General features: G+C 43.7%; 1 protein-coding gene across 19 annotated transcripts in view; it reads right to left on the minus strand.

Moving 5' to 3' along the window:
• Positions 1-17,307: 17,307 nt before the first annotated feature.
• LOC122556034 (uncharacterized) overlaps positions 17,308-26,413 on the minus strand; it is a 130,015-nt gene continuing 120,909 nt past the window's right edge. For all 19 annotated transcript variants that reach the window (XM_087993500.1, XM_087993491.1, XM_087993505.1 and 16 more), the window contains 2 exons: positions 19,870-19,993; positions 17,308-18,863 (listed from right to left, as the gene is read on the minus strand). In XM_087993500.1, coding sequence (XP_087849626.1) covers positions 18,806-18,863; positions 19,870-19,993 — 182 coding nt within the window. In that variant the 3' untranslated portion in view covers positions 17,308-18,805. The remainder of the gene's footprint in view (positions 18,864-19,869; positions 19,994-26,413) is intronic.

A 26,413-nucleotide genomic window follows, 5' to 3' on the forward strand; every position in this document is an offset into this window, starting at 1 on the left:
GACCTGCCAACTGCATTAGAATGGGACATTTTCCAGTTCCATTTAACATCCTGAATGAGGTATTCTTGCAAAGCAATGTGAGAGTGATAATGTCTCCCAGCACCATGGGGAATCCTGCTATCTCAGCTAAGCGATGTGTCTGCAAATCAAATGGTTTGATCATGAGTCCATGAAAGCCAATTTACACATGAGGATGTCTGTTGGAGAAAGTTCTAGCTTTTTCAGCTGCATCAAGTTGGTGAATATGTTTTACTTTCTGTAACAATTTGAGATTAACATTTCCAAGGAATGTGGGGTCATTCCAGACACATTGAGGCAATGGTTATTATTTTGAAAGTCTTGTTAATGCATACCCCCCAAAGCTTCAATGTCAGAATACAGTTAGGTGTGAACAAGTGTTTGCAGTTATTTCTTGGTTAACACATTCCCAACGACAATTGGATCTGCTAGAGGGTTATTGTCAAGGCCTCGCCTGCTAGCTGGAGAGCTGATGAGAGGTCTGTGTTACCTCTTCCAGTGAAAGCACATTGAATCACATGGCAATGAGGAACTGCTGATGGCACCAGCAGGTTGTCACCCAGAGTCAAGACCAAGGGACTGATGTCCCACCAAGCAAGAGCTGCCAAATAATCAGAGGTCGGCAGCTCTTGCACTCAGTTTGCCCATGGAAAAAGCCATGGCTACTGCAAGAAGAGACCCACCTCCCACTGGACTCCCAGGATTTCATGGTTGTTCTTGGGTGGGAGGTCAGGGGCAGATGAGGTCAGGGAGGTTGAGAGTAAGTAAGGGGAATGGATCAGAGCAGGTATACCCTTTTCCCTTACTATGTCCAGTCCCTCACTCAGGCACTGGTTGCTTTTGATGAAAGAGTCTCACTACCACCCCAGCCCATACTGTACTGATAAATGGCCCATAGAGTGTAGTCTATTAGGCATGCTGCCCAGTCAGAGGTCTGCTTGCAGCTACGTTAATCCCAGCAACAAGGCCCTTTAGTTATCTTTGATTGGCCACATTCCTCAATGGTTTTTTGGAGTAGGTAGGAAAGCAGACCCTGGAGCTCCCTGACAGTACTTAATTCGGATGGAGGCAAACAGATGGCAAGGTTTGAATACACCATCATCCTACCGAGCTAAGTGACCTTAGCTTTAAGCACACTACTTCTGGCAGCAGAAGATTCCACCCTGTATCTCTAAACAAATGGTTTGATTTTGATATCAAGCTTGTTTTAAAAGATTAGTAATATTCCTGTTAGATTCCCAGATCACAAAACTTTTCGGATGATTTTTAGTTTACATACTCCCATTTATTGCAGCTGTTTGATTTTTTAATGTTAATTTATTTTAAACTAAACATAATATTGCTGCAGGGCTGACTACAAAATAATAATGATTTGTTATTTATTCTGATTATGCCTTTCTTTTGTCTGTTGTTTTTTTTATTGACATTGAGCAATTGTTAGAATAAAACCAGTTCTTATGTTTCTGATTGTAATTTTCACTTTAACCTTCAGAAACGTATCCACCTTATGAGATCTTGAATTGTATTGTAGGCATCGCACATAGGAGCTCAATATCTACAAGAATTAAGATAAATTCTTAGAAGATAACATTAACTTGAGATGTAACTGGAAGAATGAAAAAAGTAGGCCTAAGGTTTACAAGTATAAAAGAGGGAGGCTTCAGGAAATTCATTATGAATTGGAATGGATCTCATGATTATGAAATCTCTGGAAGTAAGTAAAATCACCATAGTCTTACCAGACCATAAGACTGCTCCCTCATTAGAGAGATGACTAGTGGTGGCTTAATCGAAAGGTCACCATGCCTCAGGGGAGGGGAAGGAGCATCCTTCACAGTAACCTTAGCTGATACAGGAATTGAACTTATGCTGTTAGCTTCACTTCACATCACAAACCAAACAGGAGGAGAAAGTGAGGACTGCAGATGCTGGAGATCAGAGCTGAAAATGTGTTGGTGGAAAAGCGCAGCAGGTCAGGGAGCATCCAAGGAACAGAAGAATCGACGTTTCGGGCATAAGCCCTTCTTCAGGAATGAGGAAAGTGTGTCCAGCAGGCTAAGATAAAAGGTAGGGAGGAGGGACTTGGGGGAGGGAATGCGATAGGTGGAAGGAGGTCAAGGTGAGGGTGATAGGGAGTGGGGTGGGGGCGGAGAGGTCAGGAAGAAGATTGCAGGTTAGGAAGGTGGTGCTGAGTTCGAGGGATTTGACTGAGACAAGGTAGGGGGAGGGGAAATGAGGAAACTGGAGAAATCTGAGTTCATCCCTTGTGGTTGGAGGGTTCCTAGGCGGAAGATGAGGCGCTCTTCCTCCAACCGTCGTGTTGCTATGGTCTGGCGATGGAGGAGTCCAAGGACCTGCATGTCCTTGGTGGAGTGGGAGGGGGAGTTGAAGTGTTGAGCCACGGGGTGGTTGGGTTGGTTGGTCCGGGTGTCCCAGAGGTGTTCTCTGAAACGTTCCGCAAGTAGGCGGCCTGTCTCCCCAATATAAAGGAGGCCACATCGGGTGCAGCGGATGCAATAGATGATGTGTGTGGAGGTGCAGGTGAATTTGTGGCGGATATGGAAGTATCCCTTGGGGCCTTGGAGGGAAGTAAGGGGGGAGGTTTGGGCGCAAGTTTTGCATTTCTTGCGGTTGCAGGGGAAGGTGCCAGGAGTGGAAGTTGGGTTGTTGGGGGGTGTGGACCTGACAATGGAGTCACGGAGGGAGTGGTCTTTTTGGAACGCTGATAGGGGAGGGGAGGGAAATATATCCCTGGTGGTGGGGTCCGTTTGGAGGTGGCGGAAATGACGGCGGATGATCCGCTGTACATGGAGGTTGGTGGGGTGGTAGGTGAGGACAAGTGGGGTTCTATTCTGGTGGCAGTTGGAGGGGCGGGGCTCAAGGGTGGAGAAACGGGAAGTGGAAGAGATGTGGTGGAGGGCATCATCGACCACGTCTGGGGGGAAATTGCGGTCCTTGAAGAAGGAGGCCATCTGGGTTGTACGGTTTTAGAACTGGTCCTCCTGGGAGCGGAGGCGAAGGAATTGGGAATATGGGATGGCGTTTTTACAGGGGGCAGGGTGGGAGGAGGTGTAGTCTAGGTAGCTGTGGGAGTCGGTCGGTTTATAGTAAATGTCCATGTTGATTCGGTCGCCTGAGATAGAAATAGAAAGGTCTAGGAAGGGGAGGGAGGAGTCTGAGACGGTCCAGGTGAATTTGAGGTCGGGGTGGAAGGTGTTGGTAAAGTGGATGAACTGTTCAACCTCCTCGTGGGAGCACAATGCAGCGCCGATACAGTCATCGATGTAGCGGAGGAAAAGGTGTGGGGTGGTGCCAGTGTAGCTGCGGAAGATGGACTGTTCCACATATCCTACGAAGAGGCAGGCATAGCTGGGGCCCATGCGGGTGCCCATGGCTACTCCTTTCGTTTGGAGGAAGTGGGAGGATTGGAAAGAGAAGTTGTTCAGGGTGAGGACCAGTTCAGTCAGTCGAAGGAGGGTGTCAGTGGAAGGGTACTGGTTGGTACGGCGGGAAAGGAAGAAGTGGAGGGCTTTGAATCTTCGTGATGGGGGATGGAGGTGTACAGGGACTGGATGTCCATGGTGAAGATAAGGCGTTGGGGACCGGGGAAGCGAAAATCACGGAGGAGGTGGAGGGCGTGGGTGGTGTCCCGAACGTAGGTGGGGAGTTCTTGGACTAAGGGGGACAGGACCGTGTCGAGGTATGCAGAGATGAGTTCGGTTGGGCAGGAGCAGGCTGAGACGATGGGTCGTCCGGGGCAGTCAGGTTTGTGGATTTTGGGCAGGAGGTAGAAACGGGCGGTGCGGGATTGTGGGACTATAAGGTTGGAGGCGGTGGATGGGAGGTCCCCTGAGGTGATGAGGTTATGGATGGTCTGGGAGATGATGGTTTTGTGGTGGGAGGTGGGGTCATGGTCAAGGGCAGTAGGAGGAGGTGTCCGCGAGCTGGCATTTAGCCTCAGCGGTGTAAAGGTCGGTGCGCCAAACTACTACCGCGCCTCCCTTGTCTGCTGGTTTGATAGTGAGGTTGGGGTTGGAACGGAGGTAGTGGAGGGCTGCACATTCTGAGGGTGAGAGGTTGGAGTGGGTGAGAGGGGTGGAGAAGTTGAGGCGGTTAATGTCGCGGCTGCAGTTGGCTATGAAGAGATTGAGGGCGGGTAAGAGGCCAGCACGGGGTGTCCAGGTGGATGGGGTGTGTTGGAGGCTAGAGAAGGGGTCGTCAGAGGGTGGGCGAGAGTCTTGGTTGAAGAAGTAGGCACGGAGGCGAAGGTGGCGGAAGAATTGTTCGATGTCACGCCGCGTGTTGAACTCGTTAATCCGAGAGAGTAGGGGAATGAAGGTGAGGGATCTGCTGAGGACTGATCTTTCATCCTCAGAGAGGGGTAGTTCTGGAGGGATGGTGAAAACACGGCAGGGCTGGGAGCTAGGACCTGGTGTGGGGCTGGAGCTGGGAGTGGGGGCAGGGTTGGGCGTCGGGGCAGGGACGGAGATCGGCGTGGGGGCGGAGTTGAGCGTGGTGACGGAGATCGGTGTGGGTGCAGGGTTAGGCGTGGTGACGGAGATTGGCGTGGGGGCGGGGTTAGGCACGGTGACAGAAATCAGCGTGGGGGTGGAGTTAAGCGTGGTGACGGAGATCGGCGTGGGGGCGGAGATACATGCGGCGTTGTGGTCGTGCAGGTTAGTGATGTCACTGGGGGCGGAAGTGGCTGCGGCGATGGCAACCCAGGGGGCGGAAGTGGCTGTGGCGACGACAGAGACAGTGTTATTCCCAATAGCCGCGGCGGCCGCGAATCTGTCGGCGATGGTCTTCCTGGCGATCGTGGAGGCGGTTGTCTGGGCGGCGATCGCGGAGGCTGCGAGGTCGGTGGGGGCGGAAGTGACGTCATGGTCCGCGGCGGTGGTTGTTGCCGCGGGCGCTGTAGCGGCCGCGTGGTCAATGGCGCCGGACTGATTTCGGAGGCCGATGGAAGATTCTGGAACAGTTGAGGAACCCAGACTGTGGGGGTAAGTACATGAAAGTTTTTGGTACTTACTGTCTTTAATTTCCGATATGGCTAGAAAGAACTGTTTGTTTATTGTATGGATTCCAACCAACCCAACCACCCTGTGGCTCAACACTTCAACTCCCCCTCCCACTCCACCAAGGACATGCAGGTCCTTGGACTCCTCCATCGCCAGACTATAGCAACATGACGGTTGGAGGAAGAGCGCCTCATCTTCCGACTAGGAACCCTCCAACCACAAGGGATGAACTCAGATTTCTCCAGTTTCCTCATTTCCCCTCCCCCCACCTTGTCCCAGTCAAATCCCTCGAACTCAGCACCACCTTCCTAACTTGCAATCTTCTTCCTGCCCTTCCGCCCCCACCCCCACTCTGGCCTATCACCCTCACCTTGACCTCCTTCCACCTATCGCATCTCCAACGCCCCTCCCCCAAGTCCCTCCTCCCTACCTTTTATCTTAGCCTGCTGGGCACACTTTCCTCATTCCTGAAGAAGGGCTTATCCCCGAAACGTCGATTCTCCTGTTCCTTGGAAGCTGCCTGACCTGCTGTGCTTTTCCAGCAGCACATTTTCATCACAAACCAAACAGCCAGCCAACTGAGTTAACCATCAGGGTATAGACATGCCTACATTGCTTGAAGCCCTTGAAGGAGTTGCTGCTGTAACTCATTGGGTCAGCGACTCTGAGATCATCATAACTTCCAGAACACAAAGACCATTCAAGTCTTTGACCCATTTCTGCTTTGAATCTTCTTAAATCCCATCACTGTCATTCTGGTATCTGTACAAGTTGCAGGTATTGTGACAAATAGAACTCTTGACTTCTACCCAACACTTTTTCTCATTCCAGTCCTCCCCTCCTGCACAAATATTTTAGATAGTCAAGAATTTCCATCTGCAAAAAGTTGTCTTCACTTCGTATAAAATGTTTTCCTGAATGCAATTTAAAGACTTTGTTCCCTCCCTACCTTGCACCCTAAAACTATCCCCATTAATATTTGAATAGTTAAACATTCTCTCATTGTACTGGTTATTATTCTTACGCTTCTGAAAACTTTAATTGTATAGTCATTCCCCGAACTGTCCATGAATGTTTATAATACATACTCAACAGCTCCTTCAGCTGGAAGATCAACAGGTTTCGGACAGATCAAAGAGCATCTTTGACCGAGTTGATGATCCTCCAGGCACAGTTGATGTTCGTCTCGGTGTGCGTCCCGGGGAACAGGCCGTAGAGCATGGAGTCCCGCGTCACGGAGCTGCTCAGGACGAAACTTGACAAATACCATTGCATTCTTCTCCAGACTTCCTTTGCATAGGCACATTCCAGAAGGAGGTATGAGACAATCTCGTTTCCCCCCCCCCTCCCCCCGCGGCCACTTCGAGGGCAGCGTGCGGTGCGGCAGAGAGTCCGGGCGTGCATAAAGGATCTCACAGGCAGAGCCCTTCTCACCACCAGCCAAGCCATGTCTTGGTGCTTGTTGGAAAGTTCTGGCGATGAGGCATTCTGCCAAATGACTTTGACAGTCTGCTCAGGGAACCGCTCGATAGGATCCGCCCTCTCCTTTTCCCAAAGGGTCTCAAGGACACTACGTGCTGACCACTTCCTGATGGACTTGTGGTCAAAGGTGTTTTTCTTCATAAATTTCTCCACAAAGGACAGGTGATACGGAACGGTCCAACTACTCGGAGCGTTCCGCGGCAGCGAGGCCAGGCCCATCCTCCTTGTTTTGTTTCTGAATAGTTTTCTTGGTCTTCTTGCTGACCACCTTAAATGGCTCTCAACTAACACCATCACCCTTTTAGTTGCTCTTACAGACCCCTGCGTATATATTTGCTGCTACATTTACCTAAGTAACAGTTTGACTGTATATTGTAAGTAATCTACTATATGTGAGGCACTTTGGAATCCTTTGAAAGCAGTTCATCTTTCCTTCCACATGCAGGCACTTGAAAGAATAGTGCTCACATATGGATTTGCTCAATGTTCTTTCCCATTGGAGGAACAGGGGAAAAATATTTCATGTACTTCTGAGACTTCGGTTAATTTCTAAGTAATTATAGGAAGTCAATAGTTTAAGTAAGGTCAAGCACGTAAGGATTTCATGCTGTTACATGCTGATAGCTTGCAACAGCACATTGTTCTGTTGTTGTCACTGATTCTCAATGCACAGATAAATGTTAGGAATAAATTAAATCAGAAACACCATTAGACTCAGCCAAAGATGTTAGATGTGCAAAGACCATGAAATATCCAAATCACTCTGGGTACAAGGAAAATGTTAGACCAGAGTTTCACTTCACTTAAGTGCCAGAGAAAGTGTTACCTCTTTTGAGCTGCAGTTTGTTTGGTATAAAGAAATGAAAAGAAATGGTCACAGAATCAGCATAACATTTTGGACTTAATTGATGTATTGCAATTCTCATCAACTGTGTCAAAGACTCTCCATGTGTAAGTAAAGGATGAATGGATGATGGGATACCAGCCTCTGTGGAGTTATTTCACAAAGTAATTTGTGATTGTAATTATTCCAAACATTACTACATTTTCCCAATGCTGAAATTTTTATCCATTGCATGCAATAACAACTTAACTGAACAATGAAACTAATCCAGTAATCAATCAGTCTAACTTTAATATTAGTGGAATGCTATAAAATGTGCACTGAATAATGTTTATAATGGACCACGCTGACCTTAAAAATTATTGCCACTTGTCCACTGTTTTCGTCCGGCATATTCCTTCCTTTTTGGGAAAAGAGGTAGCCTAGTTTGGAGTCGACATAATCAGAACGCATGAAATGAAGGTGGTGGAACTGGTCCAACAGCATTTATTTTATTTCTCAGTTTGGCGGATTTTGTGTCTTGTGGTATTTGTTTTGACAAGGTTAACAAAGTTTAGTTTTGAAATCTTATTAACTTAGTGAGTGACAAATTGTGATTGCTGGTTTGAGGCACGCAACAAGATGGTGACCTTTTCCTAAAGCTGGAGCTACTCAGGACGGTTCCCTGTTTATAGAGTCCCTTTTTTTAACATGACTCTGAGAAAGCTGCAGGTGATGAAAATAAAGTGCAGAAAAAGTTGTGAATTAAACCTGTGACACCTAATTCTACGATGTTTTGATATTTTATATATTTGTCATTCTACAAGGCATTTTATTGGGTTTTTTTAACATGTTTTGCGTTTATACTTCTGTCAAAATGTAATCAGTTATAATAATGTGTCATAATGTGCATCTGTCTAAATACTAATGAGTTCTTCGGCACTTGGGAGAAAAGTGATGTGCAGTGGAAAGTGATGTGTTTGAGTGTTCTCTCTTGAAGGAGCAGGGGTGCAGACCGTGATGCACAAACAAAGCATTAGTTACTTTTTCATTTGTTTTCAACCTTTCTTTTCTCTTGGGCTCAGCATTGCACAACTTTTCCTTGCGGTTTAATCTTATTTGGAGTTTTAATACAGGCATTTCCAGAGTTGATGTCATAATGCAGTTTTTAAAAACGTGCTTTATTTTTCATGTATGTGAATTATGGTACGTAGATTTCACGTGTGCATAATGCTTATGTGCTTTGACACTGTGAGCAGATTTTTTTCCAGTATCTGAAAAAAACATGAGTTGTAACAAGAAATTTAAGAGAAAAATGTGAGATTCTTGACATCAAGAAGAAAAAGTAATACTTTCCCCTTAAGGTTGGAGACATAGGAACAGGAGTAAGCCATTGAATCTGTTGAGCTAGCTCTGCCATTTAAGGTTAGGGTGAGGGTGATCAAACATCATGATCCAGAGTATCTCCATAATTCTTTGTGCCACTGGTAATTGGAGATCGATCAATCATCACTTGAAACACTTAGAGTTATAGAGATACACAGAATGGAAACAGACCTTTTAATCCAACTCGCCCATGCTGACCAGATATCCTAAAATAATCTAATCCCATTTGCCAGCATTTGGCCCATATCTCTCTAAGCTGGAAATGTGTTGCTGGAAAAGCGCAGCAGGTCAGGCAGCATCCAGGGAACAGGAGAATCGACGTTTCGGGCATAAGCCCTTCTTCAGGAATGCCCGAAACGTCGATTCTCCTGTTCCCTGGATGCTGCCTGACCTGCTGCGCTTTTCCAGCAACACATTTCCAGCTCTGATCTCCAGCATCTGCAGACCTCACTTTCTCCCCATATCTCTCTAAACCCTTTCTATTCATATAGCCATCCAGATGCCTTTTAAATGTTGTAATTGTACTAACCTCCACCACTTTCTTTGGCAGCTCATTCCATACATACATCACCCTCTGCGTGAAAAAGTTGCTCCTTCGATCCCTTTTAAATCTTTCCCTCTCACCTTAAACTTATGCCCTCTAGTTTTGGATTCCCTTCCTTGGGAAAAAAGACCTCGACTACTTACCCTATGTATGCCCTAGATGATTTTATAAACTATTATAAGGTGATCACTCAGCCTCTGATACTCCAGCGAAAATAACCACAATAAAAATCAACCTGTCCCTATAGCTCAGACCCTTGTAAACCTTTTTTTGAATCTTTTCAAGTTGAACAATATCTTTCCTATATTAGGGAGACCAGACATGAATGCAGTATTCCAAAAGTGCCCTAACCACTGTCATAAACAGCTCAAAGCCTACACTTAATACATTGACTAACAAAGGAAATCATATCAAATGCCTTCTCCACTATCCTATCTGCCTGGGACTCCACTTGCAAGAAACTATGAACCTGCACTCCATGGTCTCTTTCTTCAGCAACTCTCCCCAATCCTGCTCTGATTTGCCTTACCAAAATGCAGCACCTCACATTTATCTAATTAAACTCCATGTGCCACTCCCCGGCCCATCGGTCCAATCTGATCAAGGTCCCATTGTACTCTGAGGTAACCACCTTTATTATGCACAATACTTCTAATTTTGGTGTCATCTACAAATTTGTCCAGAAGAAATCATTTATATAAATGTCAAAAAACAGTGGACCCAGCACCGATCCCTGTGGCACACCGCTGGTCACAGGCCTCCAGTCTGAAAGGCAATCCTCCACCACCACTCTCTATCTCCTACCTTTGACCCAGTTCTGTATCCAAATGACTAGTTCTCCCTGTATTCCATGTGATCTAACTTGCTAACCAGTCTATCATGCGGAACCTTGTTGAACAACTCACTGAAGTCCATACATTCAATATCCACTGTCCTGCTTTCATTAATCCTTTTCGTTACTTTTTCAAACAACTCAATCAAGTTAGTGAGGCACGATTTCCCATGCACTAAGCCATGCTGACTATCTCTAATCAGTGCTTGCCTTTCCAAATACACATAAATTCTGTCCTTCAGAATCCCCTCCAACAACTTGATCATCACTGACGTCAAGCTCAACGGTCTATATTTCCTTGGCTTTTCTTTACCATCTTTCTTTAATGGCACCACAGTAGCCAACCTCCAGTCTTCCAGCACCTCACCTGTGGCTATCAATGATATAAGTATCTCAGAAAGGGGCCCAGCAATCACTTCCCAACTTCAGAGCCCCACTGATGCAAAATACTCATTTAGTATCTCCTCCATCTCCTGCGGCTCCACACATAGAGTCATAGAGATGTACAGCATGGAAACAGACCTTTCGGTCCAACCCGTCCATGCCGACCAGATATCCCAACACAATCTAGTCCCACCTGCCAGCACCCAGCCCATATCCCTCCAAACCCTTCCTATTCATATACCCATCCAAACGCCTCTTAAATGTTGCAGTTGTACCAGCCTCCACCACATCCTCTGGCAGCTCATTCCATACATGTACCACCCTCTGCATGAAAAAGTTGCCCCTTAGGTCTCTTTTATATCTTTCAACTCTCACCCTAGACCTATGCCCTCTATTTCTGGACTCCCCGACCCCAGGGAAAAGACTTTGTCTATTTACCCTATCCATGCCCCTCATAATTTTGTAAACCTCTATAAGGTCACCCCTGAGCCTCCGATGCTCCAGGGAAAACAGCCCCAGCCTGTTCAGCCTCTCCCTGTAGCTCAAATCCTCCAACCCTGGCAACATCCTTGTAAATCTTTTCTGAACTCTTTCAAGTTTCACAACATCTTTTGGGAGACCTTGCTGGTCTTTAAGGGGCCCTATTATCTCCCTAGTTATTCTTTTGTCCTTAATGTATTGTAGCACCCCTTTGGATTCTCCTTAACCCTATTTGCCAAAGCTATCTCATGTCCCCTTTTTGCCCTCCCAATTTCCCTCTTCCCACTTTCCAGCCATCCTGTTACCAACAAATATCCGCCCCAATCAACGTTTGGACGTTCTTGCCTAATACCATCAAAATTGGCCTTCCACTAATTTAGATCTCAAACTTTTACATCAGGTGTGTCTTTTTACATAACTATTTTAAAACTAATAGAATATTATAATCACTTGCCCCAAAGTATTCCCCACTCCCCCCCCCCCCCCCCGCACTGACACCTCAGTCACCTGCCCTGCCCTTATTTCCCAAGAGTAGGTCAAGTTTTGCACCTTCTCTAGTAGGTACAGCACATACTGAATCAGAAAATTTTCTTGTACACACTTAACAAATTCCTCTCCATCCAATTCCTTAACACCAATGCATTCCCAGTCATTCCCATTTGGGAAGTTAAAATCCCCTACTAAAACCGCTCTGTCATTCTTACAGATAACTGGGATCTTCTTACAAATTTGCTTTTTGATTTCTTGTTGACTGTGAGGTGGGCGTGAGTGGGTGTTTGGGTAAGTGCTCCATAGTATAAACCTAATATAGTGATCATCCCTTTCTTATTCCTCAGATCCACCCAAATATCTTTCCTGGGCACACTCCCTGGAATAACCTCCCCAAGTGCAGCCGTAAGGTTATCCCCTCCGGTCTTGCCCTTCTTTCTATCCTTCCTATAGCATCTATATGCAGGAACATGATTGGCTGTGTCCAATCCTGAGCCATGCCTCTGTAATTGCTATGATATCCCAGTCCCATGTTCCCAACCATGTCCTGAGTTCATCTGACTTATCTGACAGCTCTGGCATTAGAATAAATTTATCAGCTCTGCCTTCCCCTTCGCACCACCCCCACCCCCACCCCATCCACGCCACTGCCCACTAGTTTAAATCCATCCTTGTGGCTCAGGCAAATCTCCCTGTCAGTCCCCTTCCAATTCAGGTGCATTCCCTGTTTCCTGTAAATGCCTTGTTTCATCTCACTGCTGCTCCAACCTATCCATGTGATCCAATAGGGTTCTCAACCAGACACACTTTTTTTCAAGATTAGGTTAGATTCTCCTGCAGACGTAATCATCAGAAAGATTTAAAAATCACACAACACCAGGTTATAGTCCAACAGGTTTAATTGGAAGAACACTAGCTTCCGGAGTGATGCTTTCCAGACATCACATCATTCCAGGCGGCGCACTATCTTTCCAGACGTCACTGCCATCCATAGACCCCAGAGGCCTGCACAGTTGGTAATAAAATTAAAGGGGAAACTGGTCATTAGGTATATTCATGGCTGATAGGCAGCTTTTAATCAGTAAGGGCTTGGTTAAAAGGTGGGAAAGTGGAGTTAAAAATGATCAGATTCGTCCTCATCTCTTTGAATGGCACAGCAGACTCAATGGGTCTTCTCTGCCCTTGTGCCATTGAAACACATCCGTCTCCAAACCACTCCCCATTGACACGTAGTAATCGATCATTGTTTCTGCCATATTCCTGGCTCAAAGTCCTGGAATTGCCTTCCAAACAGCACTGTACATCCACCAGGAGCAAAGAGACTGCAACAGTTCAAGAAGGCCGCCTCTCAAGGCCAATGAAGATTGGGAAATAAATGCTGGCCCGGACAGCGGTTCCTTCATCTCATGAGTAAATAAAAATAAAATTATGGTCTCGTGATCTTATGAACTGGGTACTTTCACTTAATGTTCTTACGATTCTGCTGAAAGTGAAAGAACCATGGCAGAGGTCAAACCAATACAGCATCCGGCAACCCTACCACTGCAAAGGTAATATCACTGCAGACAACAGAGACAACTGCTGCTACAGTAGGAACTGCCACTAGCTGCTGCATAGCCTCCTGTAGGACAGGCAGCAGGACATGAACCACCCCAAACAAAGAGAACTTTTGTGCGAAACAGCATCTACAGATTTAGGTGCAGAGTCCCACAAACAAGTGAGAACCAGGGCAGTAGATAAGTAAAGGTATCCTGGGCCATTGTATGCCATCTGCTGGACAATGACCAGTCATCACCAGGATTATGTGGGTAATACCATCACTGTCATAAACCTAACAACTGAACTTAATTTCTTTTCCAGCAGAACTTCCCAGAGAGCTAGCGGAGACCTCTGGGGCATTTTGCAGTCCTTGATTCATAATGCATCCTGAATTTCACTTTGCTGTCTGTCCAAAAGCCCACTAATACATCTCTTTCCTCCTTGAAAAGGAGAAATGAGCAGCTAGTACCTTCGGATTCCCAACCATCACTGGTTTTCTGAATGGAGGGAGCAATCAATTTCACCCTCATGGAAATCAGAACATCCTATCTTGCACCAGCAGATTTCATCAATGGAAAAGGATTCTGCTCCTTAATGTTTAAATCATTTGAGACCACCAGAGCTAGATATTACAGGTCTATGCTAAATATCCAGGGGGCTGCCATGGTTTGTATATCCTGGACCACCCACGTGTCAGCCCTTTCAAAGCCCTTTGTTTATACAAGAATGGTCTATGACTGACATACAGCTTTCACAATTCAATTACAATTGAGTTAACTAGAAAATGACAGAGACAGTTACAAAAGCTTTCTTGAGTGGAAGATAAACTATATTACTGACCAACTGTTATGAAGGTGTGGGTAAACCTTTAAGAGCGTTAAAAGCAGCAGAACTACCGGACCCAGCACCAAGTGTACTCAAAAAGGTAACAGTGTAACACTGGGTCGAACCACTTGATTAGTTTGTTGTTTGGAGACAAAAAAAAGTTAGAATATGGCCAATCAGTTTAAATTATACCCGAAACATATCAAACTCCAATCAAGTTTGAATTGAGTATATTGACAATCTTAAAAACTAACGACACAATCTGATGCTTTGGCTTATAAGACCAGGGAAAAGTGAACAGTTAGGAAGGAGACCTGCCGCGTCCTAGCATGTAAGAGTCTGCCTGAAAAATTCTCTCTCTTAAAAGCTCCTTTTTTAACAGTAACCTGTAACGTAGAAATTCCTAACAAGGAGAAAAGAAGACACAGGAAAATCCGAAGACAAGAACCTCCAGCTGGCTGGTTTTGAGATAAGAAGTATTGTTTTGTAAATCTTAACTGGGAGTTTTATCAGACTAGTATTATAGAAGTTAAAAATGTGTTGCTGGAAAAGCGCAGCAGCACCTGCTGGGCTTTTCCAGCAACACATTTTTAAGCTCTGATCTCCAGCATCTGCAGTCCTCACTTTCTCCTAGTATTATAGAAGGGAAGGTAACAGATAGGCTAGAGTAAGGAACGGTAAATAGTTCTTAATTAATTATTCTCTATTATACTTTAAGAAATAAAGTTGTTAATTTTTACTTTAAATAGTTCTTGGCCACTTGATGTTTACAGATTATTGCACGGGATAAATCCTTTCTGTGTTGCTGGTTTTAAATTAAACAAGGAGGGTTTACCCCGTGTTGTAACACAACCCCGAGAAAGGCAATGATAAAACATCCGACACCAATCACTGGCGCACACACAAGCAATGAGCTGAAAGGCAGGCTCTGCCACTGGCAGGGAGAATTATGGTTACATGGTTAAAACATTCTTAGAGTCCTCGAGGCGTTACATTTTTGACTAGTGGCCACATTGTTCAAGTGATTGACTTTTGTAAAGGATTCTGATTTTTAAGTCCTTGGTGAATGGTTGTTTTCCCAATTTGCTTTTTATCACCAGGTGCTGTCCTCCAAGAAGATGAAAGATATAGAGAAACAGAGAGAGTTCCAACTCTTGTCACAAATTCATTTCTCATTCTCTCTGCTCTGCAACTCAAAACTAGCTGTTGAAATATAGTTCAATGGATTCCAGAGCCAAGATCCTTTATCTTTTGAAGCTGGTTACCAGTCAGCAAACTTGTCATCTCCCAAATCATCATGCAAGTATCATTGAAACAAAAGTAGCGAGTGTCTTGTTGCTGACTCAGTTGTCTAGTTTAAATGTTTTTTTGATAGAAATGGTAATTTCTATGCAGATGGCTTTATTATTCCACAAGGATCTCCCAAAGCTTGTCTCAAACTTTGGTCACCTACGGAAGTTTTAGGTCCATTTTTGTTTCTCTTTAAAAGCTATTTAGTATGTGAAAGGTATCAAATGTAACATTTCAATTTGATAGCCCATATTTACCACTACTGGGATAACGGCCAGCTTATATAGAGCATAGAACATGAACTGTACAGCATAGGAACAAAACCTTCGGCCCACGATGCTGTGCTGGACATGACACCAAATTAAACTAATCCCTTCTGTCTGCCCTATGTCCATATCTCTCCATTCCTTGTAAATTCATGACCTTATCTAAAAGTCCGTTAAACGTCCCTATCGTATCTGCCTCCACCACCACCCTGGCAGCACGGTCCACACTCTTACCACTCTCAGTGTAAAAAACTTGGTTCTACTTGTTCCTAATTTTCTAATGGAAAGGATGAGCTTCTTACTGGGAAATTATTTGGCTGGAAATGTGATATTGTTGTCTCTGGAGATTTTAGGATAGCCTGCCAAGGCTGATGCAACTGAAGTTCTGCTGGGAATATTGAGAAACTGGAAAAAAATTACTTTGTTTAAACCTGATGTTAAATTGTCTGGTATGTTTGAAGAGTAAAAATCAACCTGTTAGTTTAAAAAGAACATTTGAACATCAGACTATGGACAAAAGTTAAAGTCTATTGGAGAAATTTTCAAACATGAGGTGGTTTTCCCTGGAGCATCGGAGGGTGAGGGTTGACCTTATTGAGGTTTATAAAATCATAAAGGGCATGGATAGGGTGAGTAGACAAAGTCTTTTTCCTGGAATGGGGGACTCCAGAACTAGAGGCCATAGGTTTAGGGTGAGAGGGGAAAGATTTAAAAAGGATCTAAGGGGCAACTTTTTCACACAGAGGATGGTGCATGTATGGAATGAGCAGCCTGAGGAAGTGGTGGAGGCTGGTTCAATTACAACATTTAAAAGGCATTTGGATGGGTACATAAATAGGATGGTTTGAGAGGGATATGGGCCAAGTGCTGATAAATGGGACTATATTAATTTAGGATATCTGGTCGGCATGAACAAGTTGGACTGAAGGGTCAGTTTCTGTGCTGTACAACTCTATGACTTTATGACTCTATATTCATGATGTAGCAATGCCAATAGAGACACAGCTCTCAGTTAATAATAAGGCAAAGGAACAACGTGCTTTTTTGGAAAATATGGCTGCATGAATCGACACATTCTCAAATTAATTAGTTAGAACTTCACAAAATGTAATTGGAAACATTTAGCATCACAAAATTGCCAAAATCAAATTCAGTAGAGTACACAGAAACAGGTACATGCTGTGACCTGAACGAAATCTCTTGATGAGCATACTCTGAAAAAAATTCATACAGCAGCTAGTGAGGGCTTTCCTTCGCAGAAGCATGATGCTGCACTTAAACTGAAGAGGTGAATTAGATTGTCTTTCACAACAATTTGGATGTTCGGCTGGCTTATATCTTTTTTCAGATGTTTCCACATTAAAAAATGCCTGCAGACAGCAAGTAACCTAAGACCAAGAGATGAAATCTGTGCAAGTTGATTCAGCAGAGAAATTCAAAACTGTTTGGAGCCCATAAATGTCATTTGAGGGTACAGGTTTTCTCAAAAAAAAACACATGAAAAGAAGAACAAATTTAGGCAAAAGGACATGTAGAAACTGGAAGAGTATACAGAATGGGAAAGGAGATGTCTTGGAAAGATTAAAAGAAAGTGAGTCACCAGTAGTAAAGCAGTTTTTTTATATTTGAAGAGCATAGGGACTCTCATAAATTGAACATTGAAAATTGTCACATTTTGATTGGTTTTGCTTCCAATGCAAAATATGTTGCTGTGAAATATGACCAATCAAAAATATTATTTTTACATTATGTGATAAGCGAGTTGCTGGAACATTTATAATGTTTCTAAAATATGCTGTATTTTTGAAAGGATTATTTTGTGGAATCAGCCCAGGCCAGACCAGGTACCTTTGGCATGTTTGCTTTTCTGAAGGATACTAGTGAACCAAATGGGTTTTTAGGACAATCAGAAAGTTTCACAGTCACAATTACTGAGAATATAGATTTTTATTCCATGTTTTACTTACAAATTGAATTTAAAATGCTATTGTGGAACACAGACTCCAGTGTCCAAATTAGTAGACCAGCAACATTGCCACTATGTTATCCTACTCATGCGAATTTATCAGAAATTCTACAGGTAAACCTTCCTCAAAACATTTGAAGAAATGTTGGCAGCAGAGTGAAAGTATTTCTAAGGAAATTGATGACAGCAATTGTCTCATGATATGACCATTTTTTTTTACCTCAAATACAAAGATAATTGATTATTTCTTTTTGTGAGTTAATAATTAAATTGTGAAAATGTGTCCAGAACGTCAGTGGGAAGTAATTGTTTCAGATTACATCCTCCTGGAGTGTATCATATATGCCAAAAACATCTGGGTGGGACGATTTCTGATCTTATGATGGATGGAAGATTGTTGATGAGACAGATGAAGATAGTTGGACTTATGACACTGTCTTGAGGAGTTCTGGGGCTCTTGTGGTGCAGTAGTGTTGCCACCTCTGGACCAGGAGGTCCAGATCCCACCTACTCTAGAGGGGTGAAATGTCACCTTTCAATGGTTGATTGGAAATATCTACCCTGAGAAGCTCTTGCAATGATGTCTCATGACTAAAATCATTGGTGCTAGATGTGGAGAATTATCCTTCTGATTCCCAGTGCCTTGAGCTTTGATTGGGCTTTTTGATTCCGTATTCATTCAAATGCTATCTTGATGTCATCGGCAGTCACTCTTATCTCCCGTCCAGAGTCCCCTCTTTTGTCCACGTTTGGACTACGTTTGTAATGAGATCAGAAGCTGAGTGGCCCTCACGGAACCTAAACTGAGCATCAGGGATGATGTTATTGCTGGGCTTCTTGGCACTTTCAAATACCCCTTCTATGTGTTTGCTGATGATTAAGGGTAGACGGATTGTGCAAAACTGTCTCGATCTTGCTTTTTGTGGAGAGGATATACCTGGACAATTTTCCACATTGATGGGAATATACTAGTATTGGCTGAATGTGAACATCTGTGATGCTGGGGGTTTCAAGTGGAGACCCAGGTGGATCATCCCCGTGGCTCTTCTGCTGGAGATGATTGCAATTGCACAGGTGGTTTCTTTCTCTGCTTGGTGGCCATTTAGCAATGGTACTTTCATATCTAGGTGCTAAGTTGAAAATCAATCTCCAGGTCTTTTGAGGAACTGTACGAAAATTGGTTGGAGAAGCCTTTCAAATGTTCTAGAAATAAAACAATATGCTAACCAATTGAACATTGTGCTAATTTTAGAAGGATCATGCACCAAACTAGTGGAAATGTCAATTTATCTGGGTCTAATTACATTTGTATTTATATTGAAAATTCAGCAAGTACAGTTAGGGTATCGATTGTAAAGTCATAGGAAAGGATCCCAATGTGAAATTAACATAAGATCAATCTGTATAATAACATGGTGTCCTTATTACGTTTAAAAATGATGAATATTGCCCAATATTATTCAGGTTGCGACCTGGAGTGGGTTGGTCTCAGCTAGAAATGCTTCTTGTTCGAAGATCCTGGTGAAAAGATATTCAATGTCATATCATTTGTACAACATACACTTCCATTCAGTTTATAATAATGCTTTTTATACTTAAGAAATGCACAAAATCACATTATTCTCCATCAGACAGGCAAGATCTAGTAAGTGAAGAAAACTACTTAAAGAATTGTATCCTGTGAGGTAGTATCACAGCTGTATTAAAACAGGAAGTTCTGGAGAAACTCAGTAGGGGTCTGGCAACCTCTATGGAAAGAAAAACGGAGTTAACACTTTGAGTCCGGTGATCCTTTGGTGGAACTGAAAGCAGTTGGGAAATGGTGGCATTCATGCTGTTGACAAGGGATAGGTTTGCTGGTGGGGAAGGAGTGAGGCAAATAAATGTTTTTCTGTCTGGGCACTGTCTCCATCCATTTGTTTTAATCATTTCCCACCACCCAACGCATCCCTTGTCACGAGCATAATTACCACCATTTCCTAGCTCCTTTCAGGTCCAACAAAGAATGGCTGGACTCAAAATGTTAACTCTGTTTCTGTCTCCACAGATGCTGCCAGACCTGCCGAGTCTCTCTAGTACTTCCTGTTGGAGAATCAGATTATCCAGCATCTGCAGGTCTATGTTTTTTTTATCACAACTATACAGTTGAGGTAAAGTGTCCCTGCATTTTGGAGGTAATAGCTTATAGTTTAGGGTTAATAGTAAACATCCTACACCCAGTAGGTTTCATGGAATTCTTCAGTGTCATTTCAGTACTGAAGAATTGCTATTCAATTTAACTAAAGGAAAAAAGAAACATCTTACATCTTAATAATTGCACTTCTCAAACTCAACATTTTATGATTATAGTGAAAATATTCTACTTGGATGCTGTGGTTGAGATCAGTTGTTCCCATGATTTCACTTGAGTCAGGACATCAATCATAAAATAAGGTGAAGTAAAATATCTTTTTCATCAGCCAGTTAGTTGTTTAGTTGTATGAGAGTCGGGTAATACATTTAATGGTTATTTTCCACAACGTACCTTCCATAATAAAGCAAATTAGCTTCATGTTGAAGAAATTGGCGAACCTTTTCTCGAACTCCTTCGTCAGCCAGATTCACATCCTCGCTTGTGACAGTGACCCTGAAGATAACTTTGCGCTGTGCTGCACATAACGTGTACAATGATTAGAGTGAATCGCAGAACTATTCCAGCACTTTCAGATTGCCAGTATGCGTAATTCTCAACATCACAGTTCATAAGGAGGCAATTTGGCCCATCATATCTGCACTGGCTCTACAAATGAGCAACTCACTTAGTGTCACTCTCCCTTTCTCCCCATAATTCTGCCCATGCTTCTTTTCAGATAACAGTCTAAGTCCCTTTTGAAAGCTTCAGGTGAACCTCCCTCCACCACACTCAAACAATTCATTCCAGAGCTTAGCCACTCTTGAGGTGGAAAGATTTTCTCTCCTGTTTCACATAAATGGAGCACAATGAGGGGAATGTGAAGTTGTCTGTTTTAGAAAAAATGATTAAAACCTGTATTGTCTAAATGATGAGAGATTGCAGAGCTCTAAGGTATATAGGGATTTGGGGATCCCAGTGCATGAAAAGGATAGTATGCAGGTTAAGGAATTACTTAAAAACATGAATAAAATGTTATTGTTTGTTGAAAGTTAAAAGTAGGGAGATATACTTCAGTTGTACATGGCATTGGTGAGACCACACCTCGAGGACTGTGTTAAATATTAATCTCCTTATTTAAGGAGACATGTAAATGCAATGGAAGCAGATTTACTAGACTAATATCCAGAATAGGTGGGTTGTCCTGTGAGGAAAAATTGGTTAGGCAAGGCTTTCATTTACTGAAGTTTAGAAGAGTTAGATGCACCTTGACTGAAACAAACAGAGACTTGAAAGAGTGGATATAGAAGGATTGTCCCTTTTTTAGAAGAATCTAGAACCAAGAAGGCATAAACTCAGCAGATCTGGTGGCAGAAAAAGAGTTAATATTTTGAGTCTGGAATCACTCTTCTTCAGAACTTCAGATCCTCAGTTCTGGAGAGGAATCATAACAGACTCAAAACATTAACTCTTCTTCTCCCTTCACAGATGCTACTAGACCTATTGAGTTTCTCCAGTGTTTTCTGTGCATGTTTCAGATTTCCAGCATCTGCAGTATTTTGCCTTCACCTAGTTGGATGTCACTGTTGAAAAATAAGGTGTTCCCATTTAAGATAGAGATAAGGAGAGCTGTTTTTCTCTCACAGAGGATTGTGAGTCTTTCGGACTCTCAGCCTCAAAAGCAATAGAAGCAGACTCTTTGAAAAATTCTGAATCAGAAATAGATACATGCTTCAGCAAATGGCTGAAACATGATCAGGGATATGTGGGAATGTGGACTAATCAGATCTGCCATGATTTTATTGTATAGCTGCTGGTACTGGCTGGGGTGGACAAAGTCAAAAAATCACATGACACCGAGTTATGGTCCAACAGGTTTATTTGAAACTGCAAGCTTTTGGAGCCCTTGTTCCTTCCTTGGGTAGCTAATGAGAGAGAATATTGGACTGTAACCTGGTGTCTTGTGATTAATGATTTTATTGAGTAACTGAGCAAGCACGAGGGGCTGAGTGGCCTGCCTTTGCTCCTAATGTTTATGTTTATGTGTTGTCTGTCACTTTAACTTCTTTGACAATTACTTTAAACGGGTGTCTTCTTGATCTCAATCCTTTCACAAATGAGAACAATTTCTCTGTTTCTATTCTGTCTCAACCTCTCCTGACTTTGAGTGCCTCTGTCAAATCTCCTCTCAGCAAGCAAAATGTTCTGTAATAATTCAGGCTTCTGATTATTGGTAATACAGGCAAAATAACCAAATATCCGATGTAATGTGATGGTAGCCAGGCTCTTTGACTGTTGAGTGTAAATCAGGAGATATCAGGTTAACACAAAAAGAAAATGTGTCCATACTGCCATAATCTTATAAAAATAAAAAGAAAATTAGAAACACATAATAATATCTGTCAGATTATTTACACTTGAGTGTATGACCATCAAGAAATCATAGAATCATAGATGTATGTTGCAGGAAAAGATGCCATTCTGCCCATCATATGTGTGCCTGGATTTTGTTAGTTATCTAATTAGGCCTAACTACCTGCCCTTCCCCACATTTTGCCTGCAGTTATTTATCAGGTTTCCTTTTTAGAATTTGCATTCGCTTCACCACCCTTTCAGGCAGTGGGTTTCAAATCATAGCAATTAAATGGATTGAAAACACTTTCTCCTACTTCCCCTCAGTCAGTGTCCCTGATTTACTGACCTTTCTATCATTATAATTGTTTCTCCTTTTTATTCTATCAAATTTCTTCATGATTTGAATTGCCAGTGGAAAGTGAGGCCACCTGCAACTCCTGAACATTACCAACTACAGTAGACAGCTCTCAGCTTGGGGCTGGCTGCGACAAGGCGCCCACCATGTGACATCATGAATAGCAGCTCCTGGCCTTACACCCCTGTCAACTTGCAGCATACTGTCTTCCTGCCCTTCAGCTGATCACGCCATCTTGAGCTTTGTGTTTCCCGAATCCCACATTTTTCCCTAATTCCAGCCTTCCCCTTCTTAGCTCCTCCTTTCCAAGCATCCAAGAGTTTCCAGCTGACAGCCACAGGAACAGCAGAAGGGGAAAAGAGAGTGAGTGTGCAGTACTGATGTAGAAGAACTGATGCATGATCTTACACTCGGATCGACCAGCTGAGACACTATCATTGCATATTATTTGGAGCCGACACTCGAGTGGGAATTAGCACATGATGAGTTGCCCACCATATAATAGTGAAAGAACTGTACATTTTCCAGCTCACCAAAGGGCTCAGTATTTGACGGGTATTGATACTGAGGACTCAGTTGAAGGCAGCAATAAGGCAGCACATAGTAAAGCACAGAATGGGTATACGTACTGAGCATTGCTGGGCTCCAACATGGAGGGGTTCAACTCCAAACTTGCAGAGGGTATGTTGTACAGCTGTCTTTCCCATAACCTCTACTCCAGCTCCCTGTTGTGTTGCAGACCCAGAGTACTGGCACTACTGGCCCAATACCCTTTAGGGATAAAGTATTAGCGTGGATAGAGGAATGGTTAACTAACAGGAAACAAAGAGTGGGGATAAATGCATACTATTCTGGCTGGCAATCAGTAACTAGTGGTGTCCCTCAGTGATCTGTGTTGGGACTGTAATTATTCACAATTTACATAGATGATTTGGAGTTGGGGACCACATGTAGGGTGTCAAAGTTTGCAGATGAGACTAAGATGAGTGGCACAGCAAAGTGTGTAGAGGAGTGTGAAACTTTGCAGAGGAACATAGGTACATTGCACAAGTGGGCAAAGGTCTGGCAGATGAAATACAATGTTAATAAATATGGAGTCATCCATTTTGGTATCAGTAACAGTAAAAAGGATTATTACTTGAATGGTAAAAAGTTGCAGCATGCTGCTATGCAGAGGGACCTGGGCGTCCTTGTGCATGAATCACAGAGGGTTGGTCTGGTAGTACAACAAGTAACTAGGAAGACAAATGGAATTTTATCCTTCATTCCTAAAGGGATTGAGTTTAAAAGTAGGGATTGAGTTTAAAAGACGTAGCTTACTGCTTGGGTTAAAATGCAATCATGTGCAAAAGTACTTTCTGGCTTGCCATAGTCTTGTGACCTGTACCATGCAGCACACTCACTGAGCAGCCATTTCATATCTGTTCAATAAAGACTTAGTACACACAAGACTATTGTCAGTAGCTGGATCTTTAAATGCCATGACCAAAATAGAGTTTCTTACTTCTTTTATCAAGTGTGCACAACACAGACATTTCCAGTTTGAAAATGCTCAATTTATCCTGACTCTCTATATCCTGCTGGTTAAACTATCCTCCATCCATGCCAATAAGATACTCCCTGTAAAATTTTGTGGCTATTGTTCAAAGGTAGTATTGTGGTCTCACATCTGTTGACTGAAATCTGTGAGAGAGTTTCAATAGTTTTATGTTCATAACTGTTCATACATGACTGGGCAGTCCAGGGTCAGAGGTGAAGACTATCCCCAGGAAAGCTAGGTAATCCTCCATAGTGCCTCAGTTGAATTTTGGGCTCGTTCAAAACTGTTTCTAGTGCTGTCCCTGTAATGTTTACCAGCACTTTCTAACTCCAGGTTTTCAACCATGTTAATCTACGTCATTGTCCTTTACCTTATACTGCCCCAGCTCCATTCTCAGTGGTCGAGGTTACAGGTTTGGAGTGTACTGTCAAAGGAACCTGCATAGTCGCTGCATTGTACCATCTACAAGATACACTGCAGCAACTTACCCAAGCTTTGACAGGACATTCCAAACCTGCAACTTTGACCACTGAGAATGGGATGGCATGGTGACACAGTGGTTAACCCTACTGTTTCACAACACCAGGGACCTGGGTTCAATTCCAGCCTTGAGCAACAATCAGTGTGGAGTTTTGATGTTTTCCATGTCTGTGTGAGTTCCTCCCACAGTCCAAAGGTGTGGCAGTTCGGTAGATTGGCTATGATAAATTATCTATAGTGTCTAGGGATGTGCATGCTCAGGATATTAGCCATGGTAAATGCAGAGCTATGGTATGGGACTGGGTTTGAGTGGAATAGTCTTCAGATGGTCAGTGCAGACGTGATGTGTCAAACAGCTAGGGCATTTAAGAGTCAACCACATTGCTGTAGGTCTGGAGTCACATGAAGGCCAGACCAGGTAAGGCAAAGAGATTTCCTTCTCCAAAGAACATTGGTGAACCAGATGGGTATTTCTGACAATCGACAATGGTTTCAAGGTCATCGTTTGACCCTTATTCCAGATTCTTTATTGAATTCAAATTCCAAGATCTGCCAAGGAAGTATTGGAATCAGGGCCCCAAAATATCAGCTGAGTTTCTGGATTAATGGTCCAGTGATAATATCAAATAATTTCTAACAATGCGTCCCAAATCGTTTATTGAATTTAAATTCAACCATCTGCCTGGAGGGCCTGATATGGTAAACTCAGCCAGAGTGAATCCATGATGTTAGCATCACTTGACATGACAAACCTGCTGCCACTCAACTAAGCTGACTGACCCCCCGAAATAGGGAACTCAGTTTAAAAATATAGGGTCTCCCATTACATACAAGGATGAGGAGGAATTTATTTTCAATAGCCTTATTAATCTTTGGAATTCACTGCTTCAGACAGCAGTGGAAGCTAGTTCACTAAATATACTGAAGGCTGAATTAGATCAATTTTCAAACAACAGCGAGTCAAAGGTTTTAGGGGAACATATCAGGAAGTGGAAGTGAGACCACAATCAAATTAGCCAAGTTCATATTGGAGGTTGGAACAGATCTGAAATGCCAATTAACCTACTCTTGCTTCAATTCCTTATGTTCTTAAAAAGAAGCTAAATAGAATTCCGAGAGAGAAAATGAGAGTTTTTGTTTCAAGTTTGTTTTGGACTGATTCTGCTTTTTCTCATTTACTTCACTTTATTATCTCTTGGAGGCCCAAGCAGAGCAGGAAAGGTCAGTGGGCTGGAGGCCCGAGTGATGTGGGGATGGTCAGTGGACTGGAGGCCCGAGCAATGGGATGTTCAGTGGGCTGGAGTATTAAGCAAGTTGGGTATGATCAGTGGGCTACAGACCCGAGCGATGTGGGGACAGTCAATGGGCTAGAGGACCGAGCAAGGTGGGGATGGTCAGTCGGCTATAGACACGAGCGATGCAGGGATGGTCAGTGGGGTGGAGACCTGAGCAATGTAGGGATGGTCAGTGCAATGGAGTCTTGAGCGATGTGGGGATGGTCAGTGGGATGGAGTCCTCAACAGTTTGGGGATGGTCAATGAGCCGGTATCCTGAGCAATGTGGGGACGGTCAGTGGGCTGAAATCCCGAGTGATGTGGGATGGTCAGTGGAATAGAGTCCTGAGCGATGTAGGGACGGTCAGTGGGCTGCAATCCTGAGTGATGTGGGAATGGTCAGTGGGCTGGTGTCCTGAGCGATGTGGGGTTCCTCAGTGGGATGGAGTTCTCAGCGATGCGGGGATGGTCAGTGGGCTGGTGTCCCGAGTGATGTGGGAATGGTCATTGGGCTGGAATCCCAAGTGATATGGGGATGGTCGGTGGGCTGGAATCCCGAGCGATGTGGATTTAGGTCAGTGGGCTGGAGTCCCAAGCGATATGGGAACGGTCAGTGGGCTGGAATCCCAAGCGAGATGCGGATGGTCAGTGGGTTGGAGTCCTGAGCGATGTGGGAATGGTCAGTGGGATGGAGTCCCAAACGATGTAGGGATGGTCAGTGGACTGGAATCCCGAGCAATGTGGGAACGATCAGTGGGGTGGAGTGCCGAGCAATGTGGGAATGGTCAGTGGGCTGGAATCTCGAGCGAGATGCAGATGGTCAGTGGGTTGGAGTCCTGAACGATGTGGGAATGGTCAGTGGGGTGGAGTCCCGAATGATGTGGGAATGGTCAGTGGGCTGGAGACCAGAGCGATATGGGAATGGTCAGTGGGCAGGAATCCCGAGCGATGTAG

Source organism: Chiloscyllium plagiosum, unplaced genomic scaffold (genome assembly GCF_037043375.1).
Source record: "Chiloscyllium plagiosum isolate Xiang-an unplaced genomic scaffold, Cpla_swu_hap1 HiC_scaffold_13, whole genome shotgun sequence".
Taxonomy (NCBI): Eukaryota; Metazoa; Chordata; class Chondrichthyes; order Orectolobiformes; family Hemiscylliidae; genus Chiloscyllium; species Chiloscyllium plagiosum.